This window comes from Zonotrichia leucophrys, chromosome 1 (genome assembly GCF_028769735.1).
Source record: "Zonotrichia leucophrys gambelii isolate GWCS_2022_RI chromosome 1, RI_Zleu_2.0, whole genome shotgun sequence".
NCBI classification, from domain to species: Eukaryota; Metazoa; Chordata; class Aves; order Passeriformes; family Passerellidae; genus Zonotrichia; species Zonotrichia leucophrys.
Genome location: NC_088169.1, coordinates 83,630,061 through 83,657,891, shown reverse-complemented (window position 1 = coordinate 83,657,891; position 27,831 = coordinate 83,630,061). Strand labels below are relative to the sequence as shown.

General features: G+C 39.7%; 1 protein-coding gene across 16 annotated transcripts in view; it reads left to right on the top strand.

The window, feature by feature from the left end:
• DLG2 (discs large MAGUK scaffold protein 2) overlaps positions 1-27,831 on the top strand; it is a 990,031-nt gene that overhangs the window by 149,848 nt on the left and 812,352 nt on the right. For 8 of the 16 annotated variants that reach the window (XM_064719532.1, XM_064719576.1, XM_064719567.1 and 5 more), the window contains exon 6: positions 15,610-15,684. The exons of 2 other annotated variants lie outside the window; for them this stretch is intronic. In XM_064719532.1, coding sequence (XP_064575602.1) covers positions 15,610-15,684 — 75 coding nt within the window. Of the gene's footprint in view, positions 1-3,153; positions 3,236-3,969; positions 4,448-15,609; positions 15,685-15,705; positions 15,728-27,831 lie in introns of those variants that run through there. 6 more of the 16 variants (XM_064719594.1, XM_064719603.1, XM_064719652.1 and 3 more) reach the window with 6 other exon arrangements.

The window sequence follows — 27,831 nt, the reverse complement described above, 5'->3', positions numbered from 1 at the left end:
TATTAACTTATCTTTCTGGATAAAGAAGGATTTATTCTGACATTTCATCTGTAATACAGCTTTTAACTACATATCCAGGATCTACAAGATTAGTAGTTTCTGTCTCTTTCTCTTTTTTTCTTTTTAAGTGTACCACAAAGCAGCCTTCATAAAGGAACTGCCTCATGAGATTTTACCTTGTAGCATATACTTACTCAGATCACTTGAATCCTAGTGTTAACCTACTAAGTAACCAGTTGGTATCCACAGGAACTGGGTTCAAGTGGTATAAGTGAGCTCTGGCTGTAAAGACATAATTTGCCAACTACATCAATTGCCCTCTTAGCAGACGTAATCAGGAAAGTATTTATTTGTAGCTTGTTGGGATGCAATATAGAACCTGAAAAAAAGAAAGACAGTATAACCTGGGAATGTAATACCATCAACAACTACTCCATAGTACACAATTTAAGATACATTGGGAGTAAATAAACCTTTCTCTATTTTTGTAAGAGCATGTGTGTGTTCATGTGTTCTCTGTGTAGGTGCATAGAACTCTAAATAGTCACTGGCTTAATTTTTAAAATGCTGACATTACTAATGCAATCTTAACAGTCTAGTTAGATGCCTCCTTTCTTTGTGTCTGCTCCAAAACTTGTAGCCATAGTGCTCTTGTTTTTCATAATCTCTACTCTTTAAATAAAAGAAAATAAAGCAGTTATGCTTTAAAAAAAAATTTTAGCAATCTATTTATCTGTACAGTTTTTGCTTTATAATATTTACGTTTCAAAAGAATTTAAGAAGTATTTAAGAAGGTGCATAATGAAAGATTTAAAAAATCGGAATATTTTCTAATGTTTTTAGCTTTTACTAGAAGCTTGCTTTTACAAATATTGAATGCAGCGGGATGTTGCAGGCTCTGATTCTAAATATAGTGGCCTAATTAAACCCTCTGCTTTGGTTATCCAAGTGGAAGTACCTGGATACAATGAAGACTTTAATGCCAGAAAGGAGCATTAAATTGTCCAGTGCAGACTGCATTAAAAGACCATCCCATTTCACCCACTCACCTCATATTACTGGTTTTTGTATGACTTAAAAACAGATACCTTGGTAAAATTAGAGAAGAAGGAAGCAGTCAGCTGGGCAGATGGTTTTCACATGGTGATCCACAGAACCACTGGTGTCACAGTAGGAAATAGTTGTTACTCTTCCTATATTAAAGAGCTCATCACAGACGTTAATTTTTACCATCTAAGTTGACTATGAGCAACTATAAACCATGTCTTTTCACCCCAGATGGCTGCTCCTCAATTTTTTTAGTTTTTGGGTCAAGCCTTTCTATAGTAGATTTCAGTCAGGATCATATGTACATGTAAGAAGAAGGCTGAAAGAACAGAGGAAAAAATAGAACTAAGCAGTTATATGACCTCCAGAAATTAGAGCAGAAGGAGGTGTTGCTAATGAAGGGTAAAGCAGTGCTAATGATTTGAAAATCGTATTCTTGGGGAGAGAAAATGAATGGAAAAAGTCTCTAGTTGGAGAAACAAAATTAAGCGCTCAGTCTCTTTTTGAGGTCTGGGATAGGTTGTTAATGGACATGAGGGACTGTGTCCTTGAAGAAACACTAGAGACCCGTTGACATGAGTTGTCTGTTGCCACTCATTGTGTCTTAGAAGCTGTGACCAGGACCTCTGGCCACCAAAATCAGCCTGTGGAAGTTTGAAGCTGGGGTCTGCATCCCCAAAAGCATGTCTTCCTTCTGTCTTGGGCTATGGGAGATTATGGGGGTAAAAAGTAGGTGGCAGTATTTTAGAGAGCAAACTGCTCAATTATGTATTAACTTGAGGAGCACATGTGCAAATCCTGCTCTGTTAAATGCTCATTGTCATATTTAATGGAAGGAGGTGGCAGTCAAAAATTGGAGGAGTGCAGGAGGAATCTTTCTGGTACACGGAGGGAGCTGGGTGAGTCACGTTCATGTAAGCACCCCCAAAGGGTTGAAACCCTCTGTTTCTCAAATAAACTTTAAATAGGATCATGAATTCACTGGGAGCATCTCACAAGAGTAGAGTTGCAAGTAGAAGCATTTACAGATCATGCACTTAGAGACCAATTTCAAAATACATCTCCACATGCCAGTTTCAAGTCTGAGATGAAATTTTACAGCGAAGTCATTAGGTAATTATATGTATGAAATTCTTCATACCTTACTAGATAAGCTTGAATTGGAAGAGAACAAACTGTTTGGTGCTTTACACTCAAGTGTTAAAATATCTGCTGATTTTAGAGTTGACTGAATTTACTTTTACCCAATAATGCTTAGAGCACAAGGGTGGCTTATGTTACACCATATTAATGGGTTTATTTCCTCTTAAGGAGATATTTAATTTGTTCTTACTTCAAGGATGTTTGCAAGTTCCCTGTCTCATGTAATCTATAGTTTAATAAACTTGTCTGACTCTTTGGCTACTGGACTAAACCTCAGTGGGGAGAAAACCTGGAGGTTCTAGCACAGCCTGTAAGTGCAAATCAAGTTTGTTTTTTGCACATGGGTTAAAGTGAGTTAAAGCCTTAGACACAGTTCCAAGTGCTCTGAAGACTTTCTCTTTAAGATGTTGTATCCACCAGGACTTTAATAGTTGGGGGAGGGTTGATTGCTCTCTGACCACATATCTGATTCACTATGGATTTTGTAACTTTGGTAGCAGTGACCTCATTTTGGCAAAATAATATGTGTCATTTACTGAGCGTCTCACTGCTCCAACAATCACAGGAATATTAGGGTTATAACCTGAGTAATTTATGGAAGAGAGATGACTCTTAAATAATCTTTTATTTTCTTGGAAAGACTTATTTTATTAAAAACATATTTTAGCTGTGAGTGAGAATGAGAGATCCTCAGCAAAGCACCCAGGGGAGATTGTGCTGTCCAGTGTGTTGAAAAGGTGAATTGTAATGTATGGGTGTCTAGACATTTCCTCTTGTTGCTGTCAACAGTCCAGTTGGCTGTATTTTTTTTTTCCAGTGAATAGGAGCATTGATTTTCCTCTTTCTTTGGCCAGAGCTTTCATTTTACATATCTTTCCCCTTCTGAGTCTCTTTCTCTCTCCCTCCCTTTTTTTTTCCTCTCTCTCTCTTCCTCTATCTGGAAGAGAGGGAAACCCGTAAGAGCTGACAGCAAGCTTTCTAACTCAGAATGATTCATGTAAAACATCTGAAAGGCAAGCTCTGCACCAGCATCACTGCAAGAAAGGTAGGGCTGTGGGGGCTTAAACAGTCTGTAAAACTCCAAGCAGAACATAGAGAACATGAGATAAATAGATTAAGTTTTTGAATCTGTCAATGATGTAAGAAAAGTTTGGGAGAGAATGTAAGGAGTGTTTAAGCTCTGTTGTTAAAGGTGCTTTCTTTTAATTAAAAGTTTGATATATTTTTCATAGGTGGGGGGGGGGGGGGAAATTCCCCTACAAAGCTTTGAATAATGTATGAAATGTAGGGGTTTTTTCCACGGGTGGTAAACTATAATTATATCACTGTTGTGCTGACAGATCCACGTGCATGTGTAAATATGCAAATCCTGGTTCTTTCCCCTGACTGATTATTTTCTGCTGTAGCTAAAGTTCGCCTTATCCAGCTGTTATTTATATTCACTTCCCAAATCCGAATCTGACCCAGTAATTCTGAGCAATTGTAGCTGTGACGCACGAGTTCTCACACACACCTTCATGTTTCAATCATGCACTTCCAGCAATGTGTGTTTGTAGGAATCATGCTCTTAATAAAACCCCTTACAACCCAAAGCAGTTGTTTTGGCAGAGAAGTGACAGCACTGTGATATATGGGCCCGATAGTTGTGTGTTTTCTGCTTGCTCTGAGTTAGTAGAGAAGAGGAGGGAAGAGAGCGAGTGAAAGGGGGGAGGAAAAAAAAAGACAGGGAAGGAGAGAGCGGGAGGGAGAGAGATTGAGAGAGAGAGAGAGAGAGCGAGAGAGAGGCTGAGAGAGAGAGAGACTTGGCAAGGGAAATCTTATGGGTATACTGAAACAGCAGATCAGAATTGTGAAACCAGAGCTAGGGCTGAAATGTGATGCTTTTGCTCTTTTGTGCTTGTTGTGGTTCTCATCTTCCCATTTAGAGGGCTGCATACCATTCAACAGCATATTTTGATCTCAGATTGAACAATGCAGCAATCAAGCCTGATAAGCCACCTGGAAGTTTTGCTTGAGACGATTTCTAGTGGGTTTACTGATCCCTGTGAGCATCATGACTGCCTTTAGCATTGTGGAGGAGGACTCGAGTTTCTTATGAGGGCCCCACTTGGAAAAGCCGGCTGTGCAGATTCAAGCCTCCGGTTCTGTTCATGCTATTCAAAAGCCTTTCCTCACCCTTGCTGATTTATTTTTATGATTTACATACACTCCTGTGGAGATTTACAGAATGGATTGTCTGTGCATTGTCACGACCAAGGTAGGACTGGAAACATTGCTGTTCTGTGTACATATTTCTCTGCTATTTTTCTGTTCCTGTAATTAAATAGATTAAGCATGTACTGTGTCAGGTTGCAAGATAAAGTGATGAATAAGCTTTGCTTCCATGAGCATTTTGTTCTCTTTATCTCTACATTATGCAGTTTGTTTCTATATGACTTTCTAAATGATATGCTTTTTACTTATTTTTTACTAGCAAAACGAAAAGGATTTCATATTTTATCTTAGCCTATGCTTGTGTCTATTAATAACTCTAGCAACTAGAGCACTTTCAGAATACATGGTATACTGCACATATTTTCTCAGCTTATCAGTTTATTCTGTAAACTAAAGAATAATAAAGAAAGGGGCATTATATGGGTCCTAGGATTTTAAGGGGGCCAATCAGATGTAGTTTAGATAGTCATGGTGTTTCTGATTGGAGAGATGCAAGTTTCTTGTGGCTTATTGTGGCTTTTTTTGGGAAAAAACATAAATTACTTTGCCTCTGTAGGCCTGAAAAATAAAAATGCCTAGGACCCAGTTCAGCACTCTTATACTGATTTTAGATCTAGCTGGACTGTTTGGAAACAGTCCTTCCAAATAATTTCTTCTGAACATGAATACAGACAATTTATTTTCCACAGCAGCGGCATTAGGCTAAGGACCAGGGCTAGGGACACTTCCCAACCTAAGGATCTGGTGTAGGGTTAAGCTGAGTGATTCCTTGAGACATCTTCAAACTTATCAAACTAACTTAATGTTAAATGGCAGAGTGATGATGAGGGAACTCCCCTTCTGTTGCTACAGGGCAGGCAGCTCAGCGCGTGTTTGCAGCCGCCTTTGCACGTGGTGGTGGTGGGGTTTGTAAGGAGCAGTTAGCAGGGGACATCCAGCTTTGGGGTTCAGCACAATGCTCTCTGTTCTGCCTTACTTTTGGTGAATTTCGTAGTTTCCACAGGACTTGCAAAATGCCTGTGGTGGCCATACCACCTGAAGGCTGCACAAATGATAAGGCAAAGCAGGGGTTAGCACTGCTGGCATCACTGCTGTCATTTTTTGCGTCACAGCTGTGCAGAATGGGGACACCCGTGTGTAGCATGGAGAAAGGCAGGAAGATATACCCTGGGCACCCATGGGCAGCAGAGAGGGGTGGTGGGTGGCCACTGCAGAGAGCAGGGAGCGCAGTGGAGCCATGGAAACAGATGCCAGCTGTCATTCCCATCTTGCTGGTAGAGAAACCCATATGGGAAGAGAACAAGAGGTGAATGAGGCCACATAAGGAGGATAAATTGGAGGAGGCTGTTGCCTCATTCACTTCCTGTTCTTTCCAGGTCCTCCTGGCTCCCACAAGCTGTGCTGAATCAGACTATATCCTCAATCAGCCCCGGAGCAGAGCAGGGGCACTTGTGGGTACCTGTTGATGCAATACCATTGAAAAACGCTCAGCAATGGAGCTACAGCACTGCTGAACAAGGCTGAGATGCAGGATCACACTAAACATCCAGTTTTTACATGCTGAAGTACTGTTTTCCAGTTCAAAAAGTTGAAAAGAAGAGCTGTGATTGGAGACAAGAGCTTCTTTTGGGTGTCTTGTTGTGCAGTGGGGACCTGCAGTTGCATCCATGCTTTGCCTAGAGAGTTGGGGATAAAGGTGCATAGAAATTGGATTTGGGGACTGGGGAATAAGTCAAGTTTTAAGATGGTGCAATTGGAAAAGAACATGCCCTAGTACCTTTTTTTTTTTTTTAATATGTCAAGAGACATCACTTATTTATTTCATGAATTGGTGCTGAAAGTTTTCCTGTGAATATTTTCTCAGGGCCTTCTGGGAAATAACAAACATGGATTCACTGCCAGCTCACTACTGATGCTGCCTTGAGCAGGGCTCCCAACTCCATCTACACACATTTTTCCTTTCAGCTTTTCTGTCTCTTGAATCCAACACTGAGTGTCTGAAATGATCTCAAAATCAAGCATATGAGTGAACCTCAAATATTCAACTCCAGATATTCACTCTTTTCTGCCAATGTTGGTGTTGGAATGAGATACAATGTGAATTGTACATGGCTCTCTATTTGCAGGCATGAGGAAACAACATAATATCATATGTAAATGAGCTGAATAATGGTAAAAGTCTAGTTTCAGAACACTTTCATATTGCAGCAGCTTGGAAACAAAGAAGTTAGTGATTTGCTCATCTTACTTTGGGCCATATTTGAATAGATGGGCTAATGTTGTATTGGTCCATAATCTGAGCTTACTGCCTTTATTTTCATCAGAGTAACTCTCCTTCTTTTAAAGCACCAATTTTTTAATCTGTTTATGCCAATTTTCACTATTATAAAAAGAGCAGACCTTTTTCAGACAATATGTTATTTAAAAAAAAAAAAATTTTGATAAGCATGAATTCTACAGAGCAACAGTGTATTTATTTTTGACCTCAGATCTGTTAATTGTCCATATATGAATAGCCATTTGTCTGATTGATGCAGATAATTGCCATTCTTTGTCTTGAAAAAGTGGATCTTGGTGTCAGAGGGAGTAAATACATCAGGTTTATTCTTTAGTTCTTAAGTCATAAAACGGGAGTAAAAGATAAATACTTTGTAAACTGCAAAAGATGAACACTGTTCAAAGAGTTGACATTTTTAAAACTTGGTCATTAAATTTAGTCTGGAATTTTTGGTATTTTCACATTATAGAAAATGACATAAATGTTGTGGTGAAGTGAATGTGCCCTTGTACATTATGTTCAATGGATTTACAGATCCAGCTTTGAACTCTGTGTGGTAAAAGATGGCATCTAATAAAATTAATTTCTGATATACCTTGCCAAATCTTAAATCCTACTCATGTTTTTTCAGCCAAAGTGTAAAGTATGTTTAAGATAGATTTAAGATATTAATTTGTACAAATTCTTCCTCTTTTTATTTCCTTCATTTTTCCATGCATTTCTGAGCACAGAACTGCAGAAATGCTGAATCAGTCAAGGACAGCTTCTTATGGTTGTCCTGGTTTATTTTAATTGATCATGTTTCCAGCATAGCATCTTTCCTTTACTGTCACATAAAGCATGTTAATTGGTGGCATTATTTTATCATTAGAAAGAATTAGGTATAAATAAAGCTTAGGTTGAGCCTCCATCCCAGCGGGAACACCAGGAGTTTTTGAAAGGGAAGAACATTCCCACTGTGCCTCCCAACAGTCAAAGGCAACATGCTGTCCTCTCCAGCTCGCCTTCCATCCTTCTGCCTTTTACAGACTCATGAATACAACAGGAGCTGCCTCTAGTGAGAAAGAGCATAAATAGCTCGACATTCCTCACTGTAACAGGAGGTGCTCCCCCAGAACCCTCAATTCTTGGCATTATGTGGCATAGAAAGGATGATTAGCTTTCAGTGGGAAAAAGCCCCAAAAGCTTTCTGGCACTAGTTGCTAGAAGGGAAAGCTCAGAGGTGGCAATTCACACATTTAAAACCCAGAAGGCCAATGGCAAGGCTAGCTAATGACCTTCCAACAGGACAGAGATTTTATAACTTCCTGGGCACTCTAGACTAGTGGTTTAGTATCCTTAACATCAGTAACATCCCTAAGAACTATTAGTGTTGGTTGCCACTTGTATGAGAGTTGTGTTTTGAGGTTTGCTTAAGATCTCAGATTTTATCCTGAGTGCTTCTGTGTTTTGAGAAGATGTACACAAAGAAGAGACACCACTTAAATAATCCAAATTTATTTAAGAATATTAAACCACTTACCTTTTGTGCCTGACTCCTAAGTTCTCAGCACTGAGCACTGGCAGCAGTGGGAACTGTGTCTTTCAGTTTGTAAAACAGAAAATTTGCCTTCAGAACCAGGGAGAACATTCAGCTTGAACTTGGCTTTTTAGATGCAAAAATAAATTCCTGCCATCAAAATATTGAAAATTCTGCAACATTTACTTCTTTGTAGAGATTCTTGTTGTTAGCTTCCCGTTAAGTAGAGATTTACACCAGATTACTCACTAGACAGGTCTTATATTTAATTTGATTGTCACTGACCCCTGTGGAGCAACTAATTGAAAATGTGATTATTCACATAACTGGAAAACAGAAAAAAAAGTTGGTGGTTTGTTTTGTTTTTGTTTTGTGTTAATAAAATGCTCAGTTCATTCCACTAGTAAAGAAGTTCAGCATTTTGTTTTCATTTTTGTAACTTTTTTACGAATTCTGCAGTAGTCTAGTTTGAAAAATTACCAATTTTCCTTCATGGCTGCCCATCCAGCACCTTTTCTAAGAATTTAATTCACGCATTTAAAACAATGAAATAAAGACAGAAGGAAACCCCCCTATTTTGTATTGGTGCTGGGAAGAAAAACAGTAAGCTTGTTTATGTTGTTAACCTATCCCAAAGTTGCATGTGTACAATTTTGAATGACAAGGTTGCCAGGAGCCAGCAACATCTGTCTATCCTATTTTCTTCTGCTCATCCAGCCATATATGTGGAACAAGGGACACCACTGTGTGCACTTTAGGCAAAATTCTGAACAGATGTGTGATCAAAACTCACAATGTGCATGATGGTCATGGAAAATAAGAAGTTGCAGTGGTCAGTGACAGAACAAACCTCTGGCTTATACCCTGGGTGTGCTAGGACTTTTCTGTAGGTCTCTCCCACTCCACACGCTCATCACTTCACTTTGTAGCATGAAGTTAAGAGTAAAGTAGAGAAGAGCTAGAAAATTTGTCCAGCTAGTTAACTTCAAAACTATATTAAGTATATCATTATAAATCCATGTTGATGGTATGCTGTGTTTGGGAAATGTAGGAGCAGGTCTTGTGTCCCAGTAGGATACTGTGGATTTTCCAAGTGAGAACACCATTCAGCATTTAGCCTACAAAAGCCGATCTCAAAACCAACTCAGTTATCTGGAACGTGTCTTTAGGACATGGCTGAAGAATGGAAAAAATGTGGATATGGCACAACTGAGGTGACCTCACTGTTCCAGACTCTCTGAATTAGAGTGGCAGCAGAAGCAGTTCTTAGATGTTCTGAGAAGGACAGAATGGTCCATGAGATCAAGTCAACTGGTGGAGGTGAGGAGCAGGTCCACACACTGTGTGCCAGCTGCTGGTTCCACTTTGCAGAGGAATCCACTGGAAGATCCAGTTGAATTATTGATGATTTGGGCCTGATAGCTAATAGTTACAATATTTATTTATGCTGAGGTGACTTTGTCATAGGCCTGTTGTGCCATCACTTCTCCCCTGTTTGATTATGTTAATCTGAAAAATACTCAATATAGAGATTTAAAAAGTCATATACTTAAACAATGAGGTTCAGTTTGTTTTGTGGGACTTCCTGAAAGATAGGCTGTATGTGTCTAAGAGGCTGTAGATCAGTCCCAAAATTAGGAAATTATAAAGCTCAATATAGATACTGAGGTTAACTAGTGCCTCAGGTGTTACAAACCAGTATAATCTTACCAAAACTAACAAAGCTGTAGAGAGCAATACGGCATGAGGATATGATTTAAATTTAGTTGGATATGAAACAAAAAAAAAAAACCACATTTTTGTGCCTGCATATTGTTAATAGATCTGGGCAACATTTGTTTTTTCTTTCCAAGACTCCAGGCTTTGAATCATTGCAGTTTGGAGTCATAAACTGAGTAGCTAAGTTTTTTTTGTGCTGACTTTTCTGGCTATAACTAACTGAAAACAAAGGAAACATAATGATTTCCCCCCCCAAGAGATTCACATTTAGCAAAGAATCAAAATCTTTTTCTGTAGTCATTATTAGGTGCTGATGGGCACTTCAAACTGTGGTGTTTTCCTGCCAGACCCTAAAAGTGTAATAGTGCTGAATCCATAAAATTTACATGTAATTTAGTAAAGTCTATTCTAAAGTGGTACTTGAGGACAGCTTTGATGACTATGGGTTGGCTGCTGGCTAAACTACACAGGCTTAGAAGAGTAGGAAGATCCTTTTCATTGATTACCATTTATCTTAGCTGGAGAATATGCTCAGGGATGTTTGACAGATGGGGAGTGTATCTGAGTATTTATTTCAAATCTTTATTTACCAATGTTAAATTTTGAAACAATTATTCTGAGCCTCTAGCATTTGGATTTCAAACATTATGAATGTAAACTGATGAGACACATGTTGTGTTTTCTAGAAAAATAAAATCCTTTGGGGAGGGGGGAATTTCAAGAAAATTACACAGAACAAACCAATGTGCACTGCATATGTAATGTCTGGTAATTATATCTTGTCAAAAGCTCAACTTTTTTCTCCTTTATTCTTTAGAAATGGGATAATAGTCCCTTTCCCCTTGTAGTTAATTATAAATTTCAGGAAGAATTAAGTCTGTTAAATTTCTTCTTCCCTTCTTCCCCCTCCCTTGGTCTCTATGGCAGCAGCAGGAATGGAAGGGAATTACTTTGATCTCCATTTCTGGGTGACACTTCATTTCTTCTGAGCACTGACCTTGTTTAGTGCAACTGAAATTTTCAATAGATTTCATTAGATTATAATTTGCTGATTTTAGAGAGATGTCTTTATTGAGACTGGTTATGAACTATGAAAGGAGAAGGGTGATTTTTTTTCATAAATCTATGAAAAGCTCTATAAACTGAGAGCAGAAAATGTTCAATTAACAGCACAGGCAGATATAGCTTGGGCTCGATACTGCAAAGCAGTGGAGAGCTGCAGAGGTGAGGTAAAGTGGAAGAAGACACTGAGCAAGGAAAAGGAAACGAGAGCTTGATGCTGCCTCAATAATAGTGCTGCTTAATGATAGCAGAGCTATGCATCCTTAGCAGGTGCTTTTTTTGATATTTGAAGGACCTGGGTGAAGGTGGGAAGATAATTTCCCAGTGCCAAGGTGAGCTATATTTTTATGCATTTGGCATAGCTGGAAAAGCAGAAAAGATTTGTCTTGTGGCTCTTATTCTCAACATAAACATGTATTTCTTTTCTGTGTTAATCAGTTTGATACTGCTGTGCAAATTTCTTTGTGTCCATTCACCTGATGCAAGACTTCTGGAAAATGAGAAGATATGTGCAGTCAAGGAGAATGGAATGGTTATTTATGAGTGAATCATTAGGCCAGGGGTATGGCCTGGTATGCTATTATATTTTGCTCAGTCTGAGACCTCTAGTTGAGATCTACAATTTTCATGTCTCCAGAGCATCAGAGAAGATAATTTGGAAGAATGTGTAGGAGTAGCTGAGAATGTTCCACTGGGATTGACTTCAGCCAATGCTTTTGTCACTAGAGACCTCACTCAAGGACTTGGATACAATTTCTTGTTGTTGTATTCCTGGCCATTTCAGTGGATACAAATGGAATATGGCCTGTGATTTCTTTTGACTTTCATCAGCAATATCTTCTCTGAGAATGAATATTAAGTGCGATCTTAAAGAGTCCTGCAGTTCAACAAGCCCTGAACCTTTATATTCCTAAATATCCTCTCTGGATTTTGTTCCATCTTCCTGCAGAGCTAAGATCTGCCTCTGAATGTGTCTCCAGACAGAATCATGTTAATATTTGGCCATCCAAATTTGGTATTGATATTGAATTTTTATGTATATAAAAATCTCTCCCTGCCTATGAGAAAATGGCAGTAAGATATACCTACTTGCTCCTGAAGTCGCTCAACACAAAAGAGGAGTTCTTCCTTGAAATCTTCCCCAGAGCTTGCTGAGGTGCAGTTGCATCTCTGTCACCTGAAACCTCTCTTGTGCAGTGCTCCAAAGCTCTCACCTTCTAGTTCAATATTCAGTGTGCAGTTATTTCCCTCTGCAATATTGCTGTGGGCACTGATGCGCTACCACTCTGCATTGTGTTAATGCATTTCCAAATACATTATACTGATGTCCCTAAATAGTGCTGGTAGCAGTCAGTTATTTTAACACCTGACTGAGAAAAGCATGTAAGAAAGAAGTTTGCTTCAGGGCTGCTTGCTAGGAAGGCAGGTGTTGTGCATGGCCTCTGAAGGGCTTGCAGCCTTGTTTTTTGTTTCCTGAGACTGGTGCCTTTCTGTCTGCTGGTTACCCCCGGGGTCTGCATTTCTGGAGGTTTGATAAACCTATAGGTTTGGGAATTACATGTGTCAGGGCCTCCAGAGAAGAAACTGCACTGTCTCTAGCTGAATGTGGAGGTAGCATTTCTATCTGACTTTGGTCATTGCTTCATTGCTTCCTGGCTGTATCATTGCTATGCAATTTATCAAGTGTTTAAGTGTCAACCCAGAAAAAAAGCTGTGAATGATGCTGAATTCAGCAATGAGAATGAAATTATTCTTTTGTGTACCCAAGTCTCTTTATATAAAAATTATACGAGCTGAAGATCTTATTGTGTGTTTTGAAGGCTTTGATTTCAGTAAGCTGTGATAAAGCCTCTGCCTGGATGGCTGTGTCTGTCACTGTGTAGGAGCCGTCTCAAGGGGAAGCTCAGTGCAGGAGGCAGAGTATCCTCAAAGAAAGGGAATAAAGCAAGACTCTGGAAATCACTCATTCATGACCTATAGAGAAACAGCCCCTCTCTTTCCATTTAGGATGGAGAAAAACTTGTATTGGAACATATTCCCCCAAACAACAGGGCAAGGTATATTTGCACATGACTCTTGGCAAACATGAAAAAACAAACTTGAGGTGCTTCTGTCCTCCCTTGAAGGCTTTCTGAAGAAAGATGGTTTTAAACTACGGATTCTCATCACTTTTGAGATTTTTAGCTTTTCAGTGTAGTGGTGGGCCAAGGTCTGTAGTTTTTTGGCTTACCAAACTCCTAAGCTGAGGAAAATGTTAGCAGTAATAATCAAATTGAATTAATTCCTTCTACACCCTGTAAGTATTTGCCAATGTATTTATTCCTATGCTTACTTGTATTGCATATGCCTGCAGAATACTTTAGGTAGTGTTGACTTTTTGGCTATTTTTTTAATTTGGCTTCTCTAGATGTTGGAGCTTTTGACTATTAAAAAACCCTGAGCATTTAGGAAGGAAAGTGTGACCAGCAGCTGATATACAACCTTATATCTAAGACTTGTTTCAACTAGGTGAGGGTCTAAGATATGAAAGGTGTGAAATGCATTGATTTTTACACAAAACAAAAAGAAGTGATCATTCAAATAGGAAATATTCTGTAATTTTCCAAAATAATCCAACTCCAAATCCCCAAAAAGCTGTAGAAGTGTTCAGTCCTTGCCCTTGAACTACATGCATTTCTCAGACAGTACCAGTGCAATGTCATGTTACCAGAACAGTAATTCAAATATCCAGCTGTGAAAGGCCAAACACTGCAGGTCACCCTACATCCCAGAGGAACAACCAGCACAGCTCTTGCCCTGAAAAATTGGGAACTCTGTAGAACTGCTGCCTCTCAGCAATTCCCAGTTACTGCTGTCTCTTTGACCTTTGAATATGCACAAGTGCCAGGGGATTCTAGGCCTTGGGACAATTTAGGTATGAATCTCAAAGACAAGAGAACAATAAGCCCCTCCTGCTATGAGATTTGGAGCTTTTATTTTGCAAAAGAATTCTCTTAAAAATGCAAGGAGTCTTTTTGAGGAGTCTCCTGACAAAGTTGTACATAGTTCCATCTGTAAGATCAGGCTTTTAATCAGAAAAATACTTTCAGTCCAAAGCACATTATTAATTACCTTGCCTTTAACTTGCCTTGGAATGAAGAATGAAAGTGTACAATTGTTAAAGTAAAAAATAATTACTAGTGTTTCATGCTGTAATTTTAATCAGAATTAATTTATAGTTTTATTATCTTGATAGGATTACACTGTTTACTGTTGCATTCATCTCTTCCTTACAGGAGATAACACACACTTGCAGGGTTCTGGTACTATGATAGCAGTGACTTTCTCAAATCTTTTTAAAAAGGACTTTCCAAACTGTTATCTAAAAACACAATTATTCTTGCCTGCTAGCTGTTTTTCTGAGTATTTCTTGAAGCTGTCTAATTGAAAATGTTAAAGATAGCCAGTTTCAAGTTTTGGAGAATACAAAGTTTAATCTGATATCCACTTTTTTTTTTTTTTTTTAAACTTGTAAAAGTAGTACTGCACTGCTTTACAAATGTTAACTTTTTGGAGATAAAGAACAAAACACTAGGAGCTTTTAAATTAGACTCAAAACTGAAAATTGTGTGAGATCTAATCATTAGTGTTTGCAGAGGTTTCCATCCTTTACTCTCAGCATGGGGAAAAGAAAGGTGCAATGTAGCTGCTTGTGATATATCAGGCTTAAATGAAAATAAAAAGAAGAAAGCTTTTTTTTTCCCCATACTACTTCCAGCTTCAGGAAAATACCTGGTTACAAGAGTCCTCCAATTCAGGGAGCTAAATAATAGTTTGACTCTTATGTGAAATGCTGAGAGTAATGGTGGCAGACACCAGAATTTATTCTGAACTTTTCTTCAGGGACTCTGACCCAATCTGCTGTGCAATTCATTCTGATGGGCTCCAAACCTTGGCTGAAATGTAATTGAATCACAGCAAATGCAAGGGAGATTACAGGAAGATCAGCCTGAAGGCCTGATGGTTGCATCTTGCACTGCCATGTGGAATGTTAGACTTTAAATCAACCCCTCACTCTTTTTGTTCTGCAAAGTTTCAGGGAACTGCAGGAGTCTTGGATATTTGCTCATGTTCTCCAGGGACCAACCTGGGGAGCAAACAGAGCATTCTGCTCAGAAAAGAAACATGCCCTAAAAATCTGGGTCATACTTACTCTTCCTAGAAAATAGCCCTGATGGGTATTTCAGGCTGTATCTATCACTGGTTCAAAGGGGACATCATGGAAAAAATGCAGCCTGTCATGAAATGGGAGAAAAAAGCCCATCTCTACCTGCTGACTGACACTCCGCCGTTCTCTGAATGCTCCACTGTGGAGGGAAGGCAGATGGCACACGCTCGGGGTTGGGAGTGGATGCATTTCCATCCACGTAACCCAGAACTTCAATGCAAAATTAATAGACAACTCATGTGGCCTTTTTGGTCCTGCAAACTGCAGATTATTCTTCCTACATGACAGTGGAAAATGACTTTGTGAGGTGTGATGACTACGAGCAATCTCCTAGATGCTCCCTATGGAATGGAGCCCATCACGCCTAGCAATTGCAGCACGTACTGTGTTGTGTGTAATGCCCTTTTCACTTATTTGCAGCAGAGCCATGGCAGATGCCCATCTCACAAATGCTCAGTCGAAACACCTGCCTGGATACCCATTCAGCACTCTACCGTAAGTTTGAGCCTTTTAATACAAAGATTTGAGGGACTGAATGGTAAGTCTCTGTGCTTGGAGCAGCCCTGGGCAGGTAAAATTTCCATAATTAATGCATTTGAGAAAGAACAGTAATGAGTCTTCAGTCTAGACCAAGCTCCTTGGGAAGCCTAAACTGTTGATGTGTTGAGTTGTAACTTAGCAGTTCTTCTCCAGAAGTTCAGCCTCTTCAGGAATTTAATGCATTCAACTTGGAGCAGTGGGGATTGGTGACAAGCTTGGTATAGCGTGATGGTGGAGTCCAGCTTAGGGAGTGCAGAGTTACTGTTGATTTCTGTAACTGGGCCCCAGCTGAATGTGGTGACTGGGAGCTGTCCAGATCCAGGTGGTGATGCAGGGAAGGGGAAATGATCTTTCCTTTTCCACATTCTTATGCAAGAAAGACTGATGATTTCAAGTGCTTTACAGACTATTAAGTAGGAATTTGTCCAGCATAGGTAACAACAGCTTTTGGGATGATGGATAATGAGTAAAACTTGGTCTGCTGAGTTTATAGGAAATTTCTGCTGTAAATGCTTTCCTCCTCCTGCAAATTAGATGACTTCAGTGAGATTTGCTTTTAACTATCAAAGTCTGAGTAATATTTGAGAAGGAAAAAACCTAACTGTGGTCAAGTTGACACTGCTTTGATTTATATCTTGTCTGAACATGCATTGTAGATAGAGCCAAATCTTTGGGTGTTGGAAGTTAGAGGGCTGACTAATAGAGCTCTGATGATTTATTGCACCTAAGGAATTGGCAAGATTTCACTGACATCTCCGTTGGCTCTGGACCACAGCATGATGTTGGTCCACAGCTATCAACTTGTCACCTTTTATGAGTAGATGAATGAGAAACAAATTCAAGTCGTCACTCTTGCTCAGTCTGTCACTAATATTGTAAGTGATTGTAAGCTCTGGGGTTTTGATCGTCTTTATATTATGTTAAAATTGTTTGTGTTATTGTTTGTCTGTATGATGACACCCACTTAAAAATATCGATTGAACAGTTGAACTACCCAGTCTTTTACCAGGTGAGGATCCAGGCCAGTAACTTATTAGCTCGTTCTAATTATTAGTTTCCATTTTTAAAGACTTTGGACTGACTTTGTGTTGTGGTTTATGTTGTTTTGTGTTTATGTTAAGAGGGTTGCAGCATGAATGGTAGTGTGATGCTTTGAGAACTGGAACTGTGTTGAACATTTGTAGCAAATCAAGAGCAGTTGCGCTCAATGTAACGTCATGACCTGACTTTTTATATAGCAGCTTTAAATGCCTTGGGCGTTTTTAGGATACTTATTTCTTAAACCATAAAAAATAAGTGTTTGAGTATTCTTTGTCTCTTGTTAGATATCTGTGCATGCATATAGTGTCACAAAAAATGGTAAGCTGAAGATTGAACTTTGTTCTCTAAGCATGAGAAATTGTCTAAGATCAGAATAACTTCAAGTGTTATTATTTTTAAACTGTTAGAGTGGAAACTGGTTCTGGGACCAATATTAGTTAACATCTTAATCAACAAAACAGACACTGGGGTTGAGTGTAGCTCCAGCAAATTTGCAGATAACACCAAGCTGAATGGTGCAGTTGTTATGCTGGAGGTAGGAGATGCCATCCAGAGGGACTGTCACAGGCTGGAGATGTGCACCAATGTGGACCTCATTAAGTTTAACAAGGCCAAGTGCAAGGTGCTGCACTTGAGTCAAGGTAATCAGCAGTGCCAGCAAATACTGTGAGATGTGAGATAAATTAATTGAGAGCAGCCCTGAGAAGAAGGAGTTGGGGGTACTGGTGGGTAAAAAACTCGACATGAACAGGCAATGCACACTCTCAGCCCACAGTGCCTGTTGTATCCTGAGCTTCATCCAAAGCAGTGTGGCCAGCAGGGTGAGGGAGGGGATTCTGCCCTTCTGCTCTACTGTGATGAGACCCCACCTGAAGTGCTGTGTCCAGCTCTGGGATCCCAGCATAAGAAGGATGTGGACCTGTTAGAGCAGGTCTAGAGGAGGCCAAGGAAATGGTCAGAAGGCTGGAGTGCCTCTCCAACAAAGACAGGGTCTGTTTGCCCGGGAGAAGAGAGACCTTATCATGGCCTTTCCCCATTTAAAGGAGGCTTATAAAGGAAGACAGGGACAAACTTTTTAGTAGGATCTTTAAAGACAAGACAAGGGGCCATATTTTTAAGCTGAAAGAGAGTAGAGTTAGATAGGGCATAAAAAAGGAATTCTTTACTATGAAGTTGGTGAGACACTGAAACAGGTTTCCCAGAGAAGCTGTGGATGCTTCATGCCTGGAATTCCTCAATATTAGGCTGGATGAGACTGGACAACCTGCTCTAGTGAAAGGCATTCCCGCCCATGGGTGGGACTAGATGGTCTTTTAAGGTCTTTTCTAACACAGGCAATTCTGAGTGTATGAAAAAAAAAATGCTCCCAACTTTCTATTACAATATATTTCAGCCCTTCACTTGGTTGCTATTTTTTTTGATTGTAGAGTACAACATGTGGTCCTTGAGGTAATTGCCTACTTAAAGCTTGTTATTATCTGTATTTTTTCTTGATTATAGAACTGAATGGAGTGAAGGCAAATAAGTTGTAATTCCCAAGTACCTTCTGCTTCTTTTTTATCAAACAGTATTCTACTCAGCCAAATAGACAAACTGTCTGTCTTATCTGTATCACATATTTATAGGCACATTTTACTATACTTGAGTAGACTTATTTTCCTGGGAGACTAATGCAGACAGTTGGAGAAAATCAAATCAGACAGAAATTAACTTCGAGTGGTCGATATTTTCCCTATCTGTTTTCAACAGTGTTTTTTAGCTGACTTGCCTTTATCACAGAAAAATATCTGTGAAACATCAGCATTTTGATAGAAAGCTGATTAATGAAATGAAAACTTCTAGTGACACATGAAAGCATATTGCCTCCTAAAAAGTCTTGAAGTGGAAAAAAAAAGCAGACATCTGGCCAGTTGTGACAACTCTATTAGATGAGGACACCATGTGTTTGGATGTCTCTCAACAGTGGTGCAGGGAACAGTGTTGAACAACGAAGGAAAAACAAACTGCGAGGAAAGGTATCCTCTTTCATCAGTTGTGCTGGCTGTGTCACTGAGGATGGCATGTGTCTGCGGTCTCCTTTTTCAGTATTTTTTATAAAAAGCACTATGTCCTCTCTTGGGAGGGCCTTTTGCATCTAATGCAAGAACCAGGAGATCTGGCAGCATTGCTGTTATGTAACAGTCTGAATTTTGCCATCCCTAATTTACCATCCTCTTTGAATTTGTCGATGGTTCTTGCAGTTAAGATTCTCAATTCTGTTTGGCAACTCACCATCTGCAAAAGAGGCCATAAGTGCATACTGACTTTTTGTGCCTTCACAATGTCCTTAATTAGATTCATTTTGAGTCTGAGAGTTTTAATCAAGGGAATTACCTAAGGGGGGCTTTGTCTGCACTTGCACTTTTAGTCATGTCTTCCAAAGGATTGTAGTGTTTGATTATAAAATACTGCAAAAAGAGTTCACTGTACTGCTCTCCATGAAACTTCACCTCCCTATCGCTGTGGCTGCTTGCTAGCTAGATCCATTATGTAAAGATAATGAAGTGTCAGAAGCTGCACCTGTGTTGCAAAAACATTTGGGGCTGTCTTTCCTTCTAGCCCACTTGACAGCTTTTCTTGAGCTTGGCACTCAGCACAAGCATTCACCTTAGATCACCCTGCAGCATATATAGGATTCCTCTGCATATCCCTGCTGCATTCTCAGCAGAGCTCTTTGGCCCTCTGTTCTAGCCCACGGAAAAAATCCCTTTTGGGCATCATTTGCCATGGAGAAGCAGCAGGAAGAAGCAGTAAAAGGGGTGTGAGCACAAAAGATTAAGGATCTGGCACATGCCTTAAGCAAAGCCTCATTCAGCATCAGCTGCCCCCTAAATGTGAAAAGGGGGACAGTGACTTTAGGGGAATGTGAACCTAAAGAAGGTCCTTGCAGGGTAAATGCAGCAGCTGTACCTTCTGCCATGGCTCATGGACTGCAGATTTACAAGGGTGCCAGGCTGTTCTGCAGCTGAAGTCTCAGCTGAACCTTTTAAACTCTGCAGCTGAACTTTCTGCCCCTTGATTTGCCATTTATCCATAGCACAAGGAGAGCAAGTATCACTCCTTTTTCAACCTACATATGTTCTTGTTTTATTTACATGGGATAGGTCTGCATGCAGAGGATGTAGTTACTCCTGTTTTTTCTTTACCTGGTTTATTGGGAGCATTGGAGGAACAAGACTGGACGAATGCCTTGCACAATTCTGAATTTAGCCTGCCTGATTGGAGAGTTAACCCATAAACATTCCTGGTTTAAACAAATCAAGGCTTTTGTATTGAGATTCACTTCACAGGAATTGTTTTAAAGAAATTTGTACTTTTGGAAGATGACTTGGAAGATGCTAGTTAATTTTGGTGGTTGTGATGTATGTAAAGAATGTTCTGACATGATATGGACCCAAACAGAAACATATTGAAACATGCATATTCTAAATTGGTCTTGGGCTATGAGCCTGGAAGAATTGTTTCTGAAACCAGTCTTGCTTTTGTTAAAGACAAAACAAATAGAAGTCTCTGTTTGGCAGGAGTCGGCTCTCTCCCGGGACTAGCGTTATGCCTCCTAACGGTGTCCCATCCTCTCCTGTGTAGATGTGCTCTATAAAATAAACAGATTGCTCTGCACTCCAAGAAATGCATTTTGCAGGGACTCTCTGAGCTTTAAGTCTTTTTCTATTAAACCCCTGTTGGCTAATAAATTTCACTCACAACCCAGGTGGTGGTGAATGCTTTTTGTGGATAAACTGAAATATTTGAGAACAGAGCTATTAATACAGTGCTTCTTCTGTCTTTCACTTCAGTATTTAATGGCAATGGAAAATTCTGAGTGCTAAAACCCAGCTTTATTTTTAAAGGAGGTATTAAAGTAATACTATGCATATTTCTGCTAGGTCTCTATATTCCTGCAAATCTTCTTCATTCCTAAGTTTCCTGTACCTCTCCTTGCCCAATGCTCAATGCACTTTACTGTTCAATTCTCTAAAAGGCATGGTCAAAAAACCCTGCAATGCTGAGTCTGTTACCAACTGCTAGCTATGAAGATGCTTTTTAAAACAGCCACTTAAATCCCCCTTCCCCTTGGATAGCTCTCTGAATCTTCATTGTTTTCACCACCCCTCCCCAGCCTTCCCTGGGGAAAAACATGCTGTTCCTATTGTTGTTGGCAGTAGCTGCAGGTGCTGAAGATTCTCTCCTGTAATCTGATTTACGCATTCAGTGGGGAAAATTAGGCTTACTAGGCTAAGGTAGTGTTGGATTAGCAGTAAACCACAGCACATCCCAGCAGGACAGCAAATGCTTCATGCTTGGGTAAATAGAGGCATGGGCTAGCAGAGTATCTGTAAACAGGAGGGATTAGGCTTAGGAGCAAATTTGGAGAGAGATCAAGCAAAAAAACCATTTACTCCACTATTTTATCAAATAGAAGGGAAGAAGTGGGATAGAAGATTTCTTGAAATGGCAATAGCCTTTTGATAATGAAATGTATATACCTAATTTATAACATATATGGTCCTTCATCCCATTGCAGTTCCCAGTGAAACTATGGAAGGTGAAACAGTGAAACTATTTCAAAACTGCAAAACAAGCTCAGTAACTCTGAAGATAAGTTGATAGTATATGTAAAAATTTTTATGATAAACATTAAGCTGCTCAAAACCATAATCTGCAGGCTGACCCACATAGCTGCTTGACATCATCATCAGGAAACATTTTACATGAGTTATTTGCAATGAGTAATCTCATTAAGCTCACATTATGTATAGGATATTTGCTGTCTTTATTGCTTTCTTTGTTTTATGGAAAGCGCCAGGATGTTTCTGCAGCAGTCCCAGTCACAGAAGTGTAGCAGTGCGTAATTTAGAGCAAAATATTTCTAACTTGGTTATAGAAATTTTGTTAAAGCCGAAACCTAGTATTGATCTTTATGAGAGCAATTACTTAAAGTTACTTTTATGGAAAAGCAAATATAGATTTTAACTACTTAAAATCGTTGCAGCTTATGAGGTTTATAAGCAAAAAATTTTAAACAACACTTAATTTTCTTCTGGACACTATTTTAAAATTCTGTTTTAAGTGCTCATTTAGCCAGGCAACACTTTGACAGTGTTACTGAAGTTTAAAACCAATGTGCACATCCAATTTCTACAGTATTCATTATTTATTATTCCCAGAGGGAAAGCACTGTTTGAGTATAGTTTTTGTGATAGGCTATACTTAGCTTGAGGGTTATATACCAGAGATATTGCTACTCAAAAGCCACACTCTCCTGACATGGGAAATTCCGTGCTAAGGTCAAACACAAGTGAGTCAAACATTCTGGGTTTATGGCAATATACACAAAACCCAAGTTAGCTCTGGTCTTTATTTACAACCTGCAATAACCAGAAAATATGGCTGTTATGACTGCTTAGACGTGCTTCTAGTCCCCAGTAAAATCAGAAAATTTGTTTTCATTATTTTTCTCTTAGTTGTGCTGCAATATAACGTGAAGCAATGATCTAATACTTTTTTTTGGAGGAAACCAACGAAGTTGAGCATATAACTTGAAAAAGTGTATGTAGCCAACAGGTGAAGGGGAGCTCAACTGGAAGAGTAGGACTCTTCCTTAGAGGTCAGTAATTCCTGTCATGCTATCTCACTATATGTTAGCAAGCAGCCTCACTTTGCCTCATGCTGTAGTAAAAATCTATAGATGAAACCTGTGGGAGAAGCAGATGTGGCAGAAAAAAAGATAGAAACTGTGCCTTGCTCAGCAGTATTTGATAGTGATGCTGACAGTGAAATTAATCTGTCCAGATTTATGTTGTTGGAGAGCTATAAACACTTTTGAGGGACAGTTCACCTTTACACTGGTGTGAATGGATTGGGTTATGGAAGGCTGTGTTTCTCCTGACTAATGATACAGGAGACTGGGCAGTCAGCTCTGGCACAGTGTCTGAACTGAAGGTGTATCCCTTGGTTTTCTCAGTGTTGCCTAAGTCTGTGGCAAACTGTTGAGGTACAACGGACACACATGTACAAGACTTTCCTTCTAGGTACTCCAAAGACACATTTCATTATAGTTATCCTTTTGGAACTGTAGAGTCATTAAGCTTGGAAAAGACCTCTAAGATTATGGAGTCCTACAGTTAACTGAGCACTGCTCACCACTAAGCCAAGTCAACAAGTCATCTGCATGCCTTTTGAACAGCTCCAAAAGTGGTGATTCCACCACTTCCCTGGGCAGCTTGTTTCAATGACTTGAATGTACGTCAGTGTACATATTTTCAGTGAATAATTTTTTCCTACTATCCTGACTAATGTTCCCCAGGTGCATCTTGTGTCCATTCTCTCACATTCCATTGCTGCTGCTTGGGGGACGAGATTGATTTCCAGCTGTCTACAACCTCCTTTCAGGCAGTTGAAGAGAACAAGAAGGTCCCAGCTGAGCCTCTTTTTCTCCATACTAAACACCCCTGACTTCCTCAGCTGCTCCTCATAACTTTTGCTCCAGACCCTTCCCCAGCTCCATTTCCCTTCTCTGGACACGCTCCAGCCCCTCAATGTCCTTCTTGCAGTGAGGGGCCCAGAACTGGACACAGGATTGGAGGTGAGGCCTCACCAGTGCCCAGTACAGGGGACAATCCCTGCCCTGCTCCTGCTGGCCACACCATTGCTGATCCAGGCCAGGGTGCCACTGGCCTTCTTGGCACCTGGGCACTGCTGGCTCAGGTTCAGCTGCTGTCAGCCAGCACTGCCAGGGCCTTTTCTGCTGGGCTGGGTTCTGGCTGTTCTGCCCCCAGCCTTTAGCACTGCCTGGGCTCATTGTCAGCCAAGTGCAGAACCCAGCACTAGGCCTTGTTGAATCTTGTACTTTTGGCCTCAGCCCATCAATCCAGCATGTCTGGATCCCTCTGCAGAGCCTTACTACCATCAATAGATAGGTAGAGCTGCTACTAATTTACAGGCAAAATGCAAATGAAAGCAGGATTGGATCTGGGCACAGCCCAAGCTGTGTAGAGGTATTACAACATCTCCCAGAATCTGGTATTATACCTAATGCCTTTTTCCTTAATACCTTGAAAAAAAAATCTGTTTAACATAATAGACCATATGTTTTAGTGGCATTTTCATTGGTACTTTTGGATTGCAAGTCCTATTTTTCATTCAGTGCATACATACTGTATAATGTCATTTGCACTTAAAGGGCTCTGGGAACCTAAAAGTCTCTCTTTATCACATAGATGGCTATAAACAGCCATATTAGCAAATGTGTTCTGCAAAGATTTATTCCTGGAAAGTTCTGAATGCCTCCTGTGAGGTGCTTGGGGGTCTTGCCTTTAACCCTGTTGGTATCATTCATATGCCACTCTAAATAAGCACGGGAATCCTGCCCTGGGATTGGGACAGCTTATATATCAGGGAGGTTTTGCAAGGTATTTCACAAGAAATGAATGTAAGAAGCTTCTTTGAATGCTGATAGAAATTACTCTTCCCTGCAGAGTACTCATTTCTTTGCTGTTTGAAACTTTTTTTTTCCTGTTGTGAACAAATGCAAATTAGGATTTGTTTGCTTTTTTTTGTTTATTCTGGGCTCTCTAAGGAAGCAGGGAATATAAATTTCCTGTAAAACATATAATTGATAAGCTGTTGCATGTCACAGGAAGAATGTGAATTATAGGTCTAAATGTACTCTGTTTTCAAGGTTTTGAAAACAGAGCTTCAATTATCCATGCAAAGAGAACTGAATTCTGTCATCCTTTCCTGGGATTTGAGTCTTGCCAAAACCCAAAGGTTCTCAGCCTTGGGAACTTCAGTATCCATCTCTCTGGGTCAGTGACCCTGCATGAATTTTTCTTGGTGGACATCTCCTTTTTTTGCATCAAGACTCATCATCTTACATGAAGTCACAGGGATAAATATTTGCTTGAAGTGTTTAGCATTGATTAAAGATTCAGGCACATCCTGTCAGTCATTTTAACAGTACCTATTTATGTAATCCACAGTAGAGCCATCTCTCCTGCCTTGGATGCTTCACTGGATTTCCTCAGCATCTGAGCATCTCAGCATGTTAATTTGTTTTCACAAGGTCCTTGTGAAGAAGTTGGGAAAGCTGTTATCCCCATTTTAAAAACAAGGGTGAGAAGCAGAGAGGTGGAGAATATGACTGCATTGTGTAGGGATACACCGAGCATATCAGCTCTGGAACGAGTGCTGCACTGAGGGTAATTAACCCAATTAACCCATAATAAAGCCAATAGTCCATGCATAATATCACATCTTTGTACTTTTCTGTGCCATGCAGCTGGTCAGCAACCTTTGGATTTTGTAACAGAGCAGTGAACAACAGAACAGAATATTACTCTTCTGTGGAAAGGGAAAGGGAGGTTTAAAAAATATTCACCATCACAGGTATAATTTCAGAAGAGGGTTTTGCTACATCAGTTTGGTGGCCTGGGCCACTCCTTTGCTGGGTTATTTTGTGAGCTGGGCTCTGGCTGAGGAGCAAGGGGACAGTGACAGTCTGCAGGAGCTGTCAGATCTGCAAGCTGCTCCAATGTCACTGTCTTTGCTCAGAGCTGAGTTTCAGGGCAGCTTCATTTAGAGGCTACACATTCTCTATTCCTCTGAATTGTTTATAGTGTATGGTGGAAACATCTAAAATAGGACACTGTAGAATGAAAGAAAAGGCAAAACTACAGGAAAGTTGAAGCTTTTCCTCCCACAAGTATATATTATGTATATGTATTTTTATACATAGATTGCAGTATCTTCTTTTTCATGCCTCTGGTGTCAGCTCCTGAGTTCACCCCAGTTGTACTTATCTCTGCTGCATAAATAACTCTGTCCCTCTCTCCAGTTAATCTAAACCTGCAAGTGTTCACTCCTGTTCTTTTTTGCTGTGCCATCTGCCTCTCAGTCTGACTGCTGTGTTACTCCCTTCTCTGCCACCAGTGTCAGATTTTCTGAGAGAAGCCTGGGTCTTGAAATATTTTGGGAGTGGAAGGATGGGTAAGGGAGTGCTCTTCCATGTTTTGGTGCTCTCTTTTCACCCACAGAACAGCTCTTACATTTTCTTCTTCTCTGCCATGTCCTTATTTATGAGGTACTTAGGGACATTCCTATTTGGATAAACATTTACTATTTTTAACCTGTTTATCCTTGCAGAATAGGTAATCAGAAAAAGCCAGTCATGAGTGAAGAACTGTGATTTCTAACACTGGATAGCCACCTAAAAATATTTAAACGTCATGACTGTAGAAGAATGACAATACTGGGTTTAAAGGATGGGGGATAAACCTCAGGAGAGGGAACTCAGTCATCTGCTGTTACAGGGAACACAGTCATGTAAAACTTCACTTGAGAATTTGGAAATTATTCACTGTCAGACATTTCTAACTTCTGCTGTCATCCTAGGCTGGTCTCTGCTACTGGATGAATAAAACACATACCATGCTATTTAAAGATTGGTCTCACTAAAAAACCAGGTGAATAACTCACCTGCCAATTTGTGGTCTGCCTGGATTTGTCCTGCTGCTGTAAAACTGAGCGTGCTGATCTGTTACATCTCTGCACAGTGGAGCCTTTGATTGTAAGCTCAGCCCAGGTCTGCCTGCTAAAAAGCAAATTTAGTCACATTTGGCATTAGCAGACTCAGTCATTTTAAATGGTCCATAAAACTTAAAGCGGGCCACAGGAGAGAGAACAAAAGCCCCAAAGGAACCTCTGTACCTCTGCAGATGGTAGAAGTCCATGGTTGATGCTTAGAGATAAGATGTGGTGAGAGTACAGAGGAATAGTTCCCTTGGAGTATCTTCCCTGCTTCCAACAATTAGGAGTTTAATGGCTTCTTGAGTTTGAGGTTACAGCTTCTGGTAGACCAAAACTCCTTAAAATAAGAATTGGATGAGTGGAACAAAACTCTGCTATCATATATGTAAATCTATATTTGCACCAGTGGAACAGAGCAGTGTCTGGTTTCTCCCTCTCTCCCTTGATAGTAAAAGTGATTAAATCTTAGAAGTTTGGATCCTCTCCTGTACTTTTTTTAAAATAAAGAACTGGTTTGATAATAAAATCTTGCCATTTACTTTTATCAGTTCTTAGGTATAGTAAAGAGGGTACTGCTTATCAGTTTTCTAGTGTAGCATATATTCTACTTTAATAATAATCTGCTCAGCTATGCATTTTCTCCCCCTCACGATATGTGCATGAAAGGTGCCTTTAGAGATTTAAGGGGGCGATTTGAATAATGATTTTTTTTTCAGCTATCCTTCATTAAATTCAAATTGCCACTAACTTTCTGCAACATCACTTCTATGGAAACTCAGCATCCGCTAAAATAAAAAATGTCTTTCAGCAGATCTTTCCATTTTTCTTACTTATTTTCTATTGCTTTTTGAGTATTATTTGTTGCATAGTGGCTGATACAAAATTTGGAAGCCCTTGTAAAGTTATTCACAGTATTTCTTTTCCATTTAATGGTAGTTCTTTGGATAAAACCTTCTTTTGTTTCAGTAAAATCAGTGACAAAATTGATTTTGAAGTGAAAGTAGAAAGGTGTTCTCAGTTTATCACCTCTGAAAATGAAAAAATTTGAATTCATAGCATTCACAGTAGTAGTTTACCATATTACATGTTTATTGGGTTCTTAGATGTGCTTAACTGCTGTTAAGCAGTAAAACCCAAGAAAATGGAGATTATTGAATGGTCTGTTTGCTAAACCAATCTTGACATCTTTATTCATACATGTGTGATTACGTTACCACTTCCAAATGGTATTTTGGATGTGGGGGTTCACTACTATTTTTTTTTTAACCTTGTTTAGTAGTGATAAACTACAGAATCAGGACAGTTTTGTTGGGGGTGGGAGTTGTTTTGTGTTCTGGTTGATAGGTAATTAACAGAAGTGTCAGTTAATTTCTAAGTACTTGTTGCTGGTGAATTTGTATAAAATGCAGAGGATCATTGTCAGTCTGAGGCAGAGTGGGATTAGGAAAAAGCATCCAGGAATTTTTCTAGAGGAAGTTCTGCATTCCAGCTTGCTTC